This window comes from Solanum stenotomum, chromosome 5 (genome assembly GCF_019186545.1).
Source record: "Solanum stenotomum isolate F172 chromosome 5, ASM1918654v1, whole genome shotgun sequence".
NCBI lineage: Eukaryota > Viridiplantae > Streptophyta > Magnoliopsida > Solanales > Solanaceae > Solanum > Solanum stenotomum.
In genome coordinates, this window is record NC_064286.1 from 1216457 (window position 1) to 1225059 (window position 8603).

The 8603-nt window shown below is 31.6% G+C and overlaps 1 protein-coding gene across 1 annotated transcript; it reads right to left on the bottom strand.

Annotated features, from left to right (window-relative positions):
* Window positions 1–4578: 4578 nt before the first annotated feature.
* On the bottom strand, window positions 4579–7782 carry LOC125864979 (galactan beta-1,4-galactosyltransferase GALS3-like). Its single transcript, XM_049545127.1, has 2 exons — window positions 6468–7782; window positions 4579–5156 (listed from the first exon to the last, which is right to left on the bottom strand). Exons 1-2 carry the CDS (start codon window positions 7622–7624, stop codon window positions 4811–4813), a joined length of 1503 nt encoding a protein of 500 aa, XP_049401084.1. The 5' UTR covers window positions 7625–7782; the 3' UTR covers window positions 4579–4810.
* Window positions 7783–8603: the final 821 nt, after the last annotated feature.

Here is an 8603-nt window from a genome sequence, read left to right on the forward strand (position 1 = left end):
GGGGGGGGGGGGTGGTTTGAGGAATAAATTGATTTTTCAACAAAAAATAATTGTAATTTGAAGTTGGAAGAGAGTTTTGGAAAATGTTTTCCTTAAGTTTAGAAAGAAAGTCATTTTCCTTAAATTTGAGGAAAATGAGTTTATTTGGAAAACATTTTCCAAAACATTTAGCCCAACCAAACATGAGAAAATTGGAAAACATTTTTCGGAAAATGTTTTCCTTCATACCAAACACACCCATAGTCCCAACATTTTTTAAGACATATTTTTCGCATTTACGAGCCAATTTTAAGTCAACTTTCTTTATTTTTTTCGTGTGTTAGCCCATTGATCTAGCGCCTTGGAACACTGAAATTTTTTCAAGGCACCAGATCCATGGGCATACACACTAAAAAATTAAGAAAGTCGACTAATTCCTAAAAGTTGACTCATAAATGCAAAAATATGCCTTAATAAAATAGTGGGACTATATGCAATGTTTCCCCAATTCATTACAGAGATCCTCATAAAGTTTATAAAAAAAAAATTGGGTGCTCAAAAGTGCCAGATGCATGAGCTAACGCATGAAAAATCAAGAAAGTCGGCTAATTCCTAAAAGTTGACTCGTAAGTTGTAAATGTGAAAATATGCCTTAAAAAATTGTGGGACTTTATGTAATGTTTCCCCATCTCATTTCGTTGGTCCATATATTCAGATTTTTTTTTTTGTGTGCTCCAAGGCGCTAGATTCCTCGGCTAATACATACAAAAAACCAAGAAAGTTGGCTAATTTCTAAAAATTGACTCGTAAATGCAAAAATATGCCTTAAAAAATTATGCTCCAAGGCGCTAGATCTCTCGGCTAATACATACAAAAAATCAAGAAAGTTGGCTAATTCCTAAAAATTGACTCGTAAATGCAAAAATATGCCTTAAAAAATTATAGGACTATACACAATGATTCTCCAACTCATTACTGAGGTCCTCATAAAATAATTTTAGAAAAAAAAATTGGGTGCTCCAAGGCGCCAGATCCATGAGCTAATACACACAAAAAAACAAGAAAATCGGTTTATTCCTAAAAGTGGGCTCGTAAACGTGAAAATATGTCTTAAAAATAATAGGACTATATGCAATGTTTCTCCAACTTATTACATTGGTCCTCATGAAAAAAATTTGGTGCTCCAAGGCACCTGGGCTAATAAACACAAAAACCAAGAAAGTCGGCTAATTTCAAAAGGTTGACTTGTAAATGCGAAAATATGCATTAAAAATGGTGGGACTATTAACTCATTACGGAGGTCCTCATAAAAAAAAATCAGAAATTTTTTTGGGCGCTCCAACGTATCAAATCCATGGGCTAACACACAAAATATCAAAAAAATCGGTCAATTCCTAAAAGTTGGCTCGTATATGCAAAAATATGTCTTAAAATGGTGGCACTATGTCTTAAAATGGTGGCACTATACACAATATTTCCCCAACTCATTATTTTTTTTTTTTTTTTTTTTCAAATCCATCTGTGATGGAGGGGTTTAGGCGTAGCCCCAACCTGTGCATTGCTTCAAAAGATCACACTTACAAAAAAAGAGGGTGGATATTTGTCCAAGCCCCCTTGAGTTACATGGAGGATGTAGATTTCCTCTTTGTACAAGAAATGTCCCCTACTATTAGGAATGAAATAACCACATATGAAATTTGTCAAGGACAAATCATTTACAATGTAAATTCTGTTAGGCATTAGAATACTAACTACAAAATATACTAAACTCTTGTTAAAGTCAACCATGATCAAAAGAGAAGGTTTTCGTTTGAGCTCTAATCCGAAAGGTTGGGAGCTCTTCAATTTCGTTCTTCATAAGTTTTTTAACTCTCATAGGAAGAGATAAAAACTCTGTGAAGAAAGATCTTTGCATAGTATATACTCCCATATTTGCTAGATAATCTGCTATCATGTTCACTTCTCTATCAGATGTCCTCAAAAAGTTTTTTTTAGAAAAAAAATTAGGTGTTCCAAGGCGCCAGATCTATAGGGTAATACACACGAAATACCAAGAAAGTCTGCTAATTCCTAAAAATTGGCTCGTAAATGCTAAAACATGCCTTAAAAATGGTGGAACTATATGCAATGCTTCCCCAACTCATTACGGATGTCCACATAAAGTTTTTCAGAAAAAAATTAGGTTCTCCAAGGCGCCAGATCCATGGGGCAATATACACGAAAACCAAGAAAGTCGGTTAATTCCTAAAAGTTGACTCGTAATTGCAAAAATATGTCTTATAAAAGTGGTGGGACTATACGCAATGCTTCCCCAATTCATTACGAATTCTTATAAAAAAAATTAGAATTTTTTTTGGGTGCTCCAAGGCTCTAGTCCATAGGTACACACGAATAAAATTAGCTCGTAAATGTAAAAATATGCCTTAAAATGGTGGACCATACACAATGCTTCCCCAACTCTTTACGGATGTCCTTACTAAGTTTTTTCAGAAAAAAAAAATTGAGGTGCTCTACAACGTCAGTTCCATGGGCTAATACACATAGAAACCAAGAATGTCGGTTAATTCCTAAAACGTGTTTCGTAAATGCGAAAAATATGCCTTAAAATGGTGGAATATACACAATTCTTCCCCAACTCATTACGGATGTCCTCATTAAGTTTTTTTAGAAAAAAAAATTTGATTGCTCTACAACGTTAGATGCATGGGAAAATACACATGAAAACCAAGAAAGTCGGTTAATTCCTAAAACTTGTCTAATANACACATAGAAACCAAGAATGTCGGTTAATTCCTAAAACGTGTTTCGTAAATGCGAAAAATATGCCTTAAAATGGTGGAATATACACAATTCTTCCCCAACTCATTACGGATGTCCTCATTAAGTTTTTTTAGAAAAAAAAATTTGGTTGCTCTACAATGTTAGATGCATGGGAAAATACACATGAAAACCAAGAAAGTCAGTTAATTCCTAAAACTTCTCCAATATGCCTTTAAAAAGTGGTGGAACTATCTTTAAATTAAAAAAAAAAAAAAAGTGGTGGAACTATATGCAATGTTTCTCCAACTTATGATGAAGGTTCTCATAAAGTTTTTTTAGTACAATCTTTTGAGTGTTCCCTCCATATACATGGGCTAATGCATACAAAAACCAAGAATGTCGATTAATTTTAAAAATTAGCTCATAAATGCGAAAGTATACCTTAAAAATGATGAGATTATACGTAATACTTTTCCAACTCATTCAAAAAAAATTAAAATACTCCAAGGCGCTTGATCCATAAACTAATACACATAAAATACTAAGAAAGTCACATAATTCTTAATGAGGCTATTGGGTTTCACACACGTTGACAGACAAATGGCAACATACTTACACTACACCAAAAACTTCACAAACACCTTTTTCCAAATGAAGAAATTGTTCGTCTGATGACGAGAATTATTCATTTTAAAAAAATATATATAAATCACTTTAAATTAGTTACAAAATTTATTAATAAATTTTTCAAGTTATATTCATATGCAAATAAATTCCAATTTCTGAATATTATTTTTTAATACTTTTTTGTCTCAAAGTATATAGTGTTATTATTTATGTCCAAACATCCACTTATTTCTACCTTTACTAAAAGCATCATTATTAATAGGCACATGCAAATTTAAGCAAAGGTGATAGATTTAAAAAAAAAAAAAAAAGTTTAATTAGAGTAGGCTTGTTTACAAAGTCAAGAAGTTGCTCATCTTTTCTTTCCATGTCAGGTTTAGTTAAATGATTTAAAGAATTCCAATAAAGCTCCTTCTGTCATCCACCACTTTGATAAATTATCCATTTTTTTGCTTTATAACATGAAAACTAACGGGTCGCGTAAGGTGTAGAATAGTGTTGAATATAGTCTATATATTAATAATGTTAATATTAATAATATTTGTATCAATTATGTTAACATTATTTTTTATAAATGACTGATTTAATATATTAAAAATAATATGAAGTAAGGTATTTTTAAAAAAATATTTATTTACAAAAATATCTTCTATAAATATAGTAGAAAGAATAGAGAAAAGATTTTGAAAAATAATTATATCTTTAATGCATATATTAAAATTTGTTACATTATTAACATCATGTATTAATTAAATATATATTGTAATACCAAATAAAGTAGGTAATTAATGCTCAACACATAATGCATGAGTTACACACAAATATAAATGATCTCACATTAAATTAAAGAGAAGAGATAAAATCAACTCATAGTTTGGTAATTTTTTAGTTAATATATTTTATTAAAAAAAGCACTAACTAAATCATGATGATCAAGAATCCTAAAAGAATGAATATAAAGTTAGTTGAGGTCCCTTTCGCAAAGCAAAAAACGACAATCATAACATAACGTCTCCATCTTAGAGCTCTTTCTAAAAGAAATTTTCATTTTATTTTTAATTAAATAATTTTCAACCACACAAACATTTAAAAAATATTTTAAATTATAAAAAAATTCTTAAATATTATGTCAAATCAATTGGTATCACCTAAAATGAGACTTGAGAAAATAATTTTTTTTTAAGGGCATGCAGTTGGACCACCGACACTATTACCCAAATTTCAGCCAATTATCATTAAAAAAAAGAAAGAAAAGGAATCACTTCAGTGCATTGGGAAAAACCTTATTACTATTAAGTACAAAACACCAATGTAATCCTATAATATTATACCAAAACATGTACCACCTGTCTCTGTTGTTTCTATATCTTATCTTTTAAAAAATTATCATACAGAAAAAGAAGCTCAAAAAAACAAGTGGAGTAGTAAATATAGACTTCATTCACTATTGTCTAGTTTTTTGTAGTGTAGATCCAATCATCTTGAGCTCGAATCTCTTCACAGTTCCAGCAATGTCTCTCATTGTTGAGTCCATTTCATACGGGATTTGGTCAACGGTGATCGTCGTGGCATTGACCAGCTGTCGACATGGCTCCCTGTGTTCGGCTATCGTCCCGTGATAGTGGAAATACTTGATCCTTCCTTCCGTCTTGTGAGTCGTCTTGCCCACCGTGTTTTGTGACATGTGCACCCCCGTTGCTATAACGTTGCGCGGTTGCACCGCGTATTTCCTGTCCCTTCTTATTCCTCTCTTCACATCCTTGTATACTAGCTTCTCAAATCCCCATTTCCTGCGTTCACAAAATCATCGTGAATTGACTGGTTTTATGTTTATAGTTAGGTTACGCCCAATCATTTGATTGGACAACAATATAAAAGCATCCAACAATACTAAAGACATTGTCCTTACAATAGACAATTTAGTGTGTAATTTAAAAAATTAAAACAGTATAACTCAATAATTTAAGATTTCAATAATACTATCAATCAATGCAAACTGACAAAGGGCTACATATTCAAATTAAAATTAATAACCTCAAAGTTAGGTTAGTTCAATTCATTGCTCTAGTTTACAATAATGATCAAACATTGGATTCTCATCATGTTCTAAAGAAGCTACAGCATATATAGCTGCCACTTGGACCACAAAAGAACCAGAAATACAAGAATATACTTGTCTAATCTCTCATATGTGGTTAGAGTTACCCGATACCTATTTTGGTGGAAAATCATGAGCACATGATATAGATTCAACCACCAGAGAAGTTTCATCACTAGAATACATGTTCAAAACCTACTTGTGGTCAAGTCTCTATCAAATCATTTCATTATCAACCATCAAAGAACCTTTAAAGAAATACAAATTTAGAACCACCAAAATAGTACTACTATACTATTCTTTCAACCAATAATTTAAGATTTCACCTATAATATTTAAAAATGTAACTATAGAATTCGGAAACAACTCAGACAACAAACTAAAATCCAGACACTTTTATCTATTTTTCGCTTAGAGGTGTTGGGCAGATGCTAAAGTCGAAGTGTTATGGACAAGAATTGATCGACCGAGTAATCACAGTTGTCAATTATTAGACTCAGAAACATATCACACCTAGTATGAGGCAAATGAAAGTCACATGAAAAGGCAGCTTAATTAACTTCTTCTAAATGCCAAAATCAACTTCATAATACTTTTATTGCCAATTGGGTATTATTTCAAAGACCCCAAATTCTTCATATTCCATTTATTATACAACACGGGTCAATTTAATGTCCTGCATTTGGGAATATTAGCTGTCAACTTTTGAAGAAGAAAAATTGACCAAAGAAATTAACAATAATAATGTTTTCTGCGGAATCGATCTTCCATATTATGTCATATAAGATGTTCTATAATAACATTTCAATACAATAATCATGCTTTTCGTAGTACTAATCTTTCATGTTATGTTATATTATATGTTTTCAGTAACACTATTTCTACAATCACATTTCACTATAATAATTGTGAAATCGATCTTTCATGTTACGTTATGTGTTCTTTGTAACACTGTTTCGCTATAGCAACCAAAACAAATGATGTATTGAGAATATTGTTATACCTGTAGGATTTGCCGCGGTCTTCTTCTAAACAGAGCTTGTTGGACATTGGCATTTGTTCAATGGTGAACTGTGTATAATCTGATAACGAATTAACCACAGACTTAATAGTACTCTTTTTAGGCACAAATATGAACTCATCCACATCGAAGAAAAACATCCATTTGGCTTGAAATCTGTATTTATGCAAACAATCATTCACAATGAGAAATTGATTGTGGTAATAGCCATCAAACCTTTCCTGATCTCTGATATCCTGTAGCGTAACATATCCTTTCTCAATCCATGGCTTCAATACCGCCATTACTCCTTCGTGTACACCTCCAGCATCATGGATTACAAAATGAGATTTCACCCCGAACAATCTAACATGAAACGCAAGCCATTCCCGTACTCTCTGTGGACTCAAATTACCATACAAAGACGAACCGCAGTACAAGAAATCGTACTTTGGTGGTTTATTGAATGTTGAAATGAAGTTTGTGAAATCTTGCTCTGACTCTGTTAAAGCCAAAAAAGTGTCGGTGATATTGAATTTACTATCACCACCGCCATTAGTAGTAGCGTGAATCAGTAACTTTCCTCCATCAACAACTGGGATTGGGAAAGTGCAATTTACAACTAACACAGTATACACTCTTCCATATCCCCAATCTGGAAGGATTTTGGTACCGGTAACATTAATGTGTTTCTGCATAGTACTATCATTCGTATTGGGGATCCATTCACACAAATAACTGGGTTTTCCATAAACATAAAGAGGCTTCGAAGCTAAACCCATAACAGCAAAAGTATTAATTCCACCTCTATAAGCAGACATCAATATAAAATTATACGCAGCAGAACCAAATGGGTTGAAAGCACGCTTAATAACTCCATTTTCCAGCAGTTCATCTTTGGCCAGTGCAGGCGGCTGAACAGCGGTGGAGGCGTTAATAGCTGAAATTGAAACTGAAACAGAATCGATAATAGTGGAACTGGAGAAAGATGGAACAGAAATACAAGTAGTGGCTAGATTGTTTGAAAAACGAATAGGCATGAATTGAAGAATTGTAATAAGGGAAAAAAGAAAAAGTATAGCAGTAAGGATAAATTTGAGTTCAGCTGCACAATTCCAAACAATACCAACAAACATTTTCCTCTCTTTCTCCTTCGTCATCACAAAATTGTACTAGAAAGAGAGAAAAAAAGGCAGATAACAGAAATAGTACAGAGAAAACAGAAAATGGCAGACAAGGAAGAAGCAAAAAAACAAAATTTTCTCTTTCTTTTCTGTCTGTTTTTGTTTCAGAAATCTCTCTCTAATCAATGCTGTATTTTTGGAATATGAAGAGTGACTAGTGAAGGTTTATAATCATGTATTTATGGAGATGATTTCATATTGAAAATTGAAAAAGGACTCTGATTTTATTTTATTTTATTTTGGCTTTAATGATGGTATGGATAGATTCTTGTCTAAGTTTATATTTTATCAATTACCATATAAAAATGTATTTAGACAGCTAGATCTAAGTAAGGTAAGTATTATACTTATTTGTAATAAGCAATTAAGTTACTAATTATTATAACCATATAATTTTTTATTTATTTATCTATTTCAAATATCTCAAGATAGAGTTATTTGTTGAATAAAAGAGATAGATCGAATATTAAAATTTGCACAAAAATTCTAACGTTTTCGGGTAGGAATTCAATTCATATCAGGTTAACTCCTCAAATTACTGATCGTGGTATAGTCATGACAGAGCAAACTCTCGATTTGGTCATTAAAATCTAGAGAGTTGGTTTTTATATTTTATCCTTAATATTAAAAAAATTTGACATCAACTAAGGGACAAAATTGACATCTATTATTCCAAAATTGGTACAAAATGGTCTCTCTATTTTAATTTTTCAACCGATAGAATTAACAAAGAATAACCCATAAATATTTGAATAATATAGCATATAGAACCGATATTTTCATTCAATCTTCCGATCTTTTCTCCTAAAATATCTCCATTTAGATTTAGAAGCTATATAATAGGTTGAAGATTATTTTTTATTTTTTTTAAAAAAGAAGATATTGACTATTATTTGTAAAAAACTATATAATTTTAATTAAGGAAAAAAATTTATTAAAAATTTGTCTAATCTAG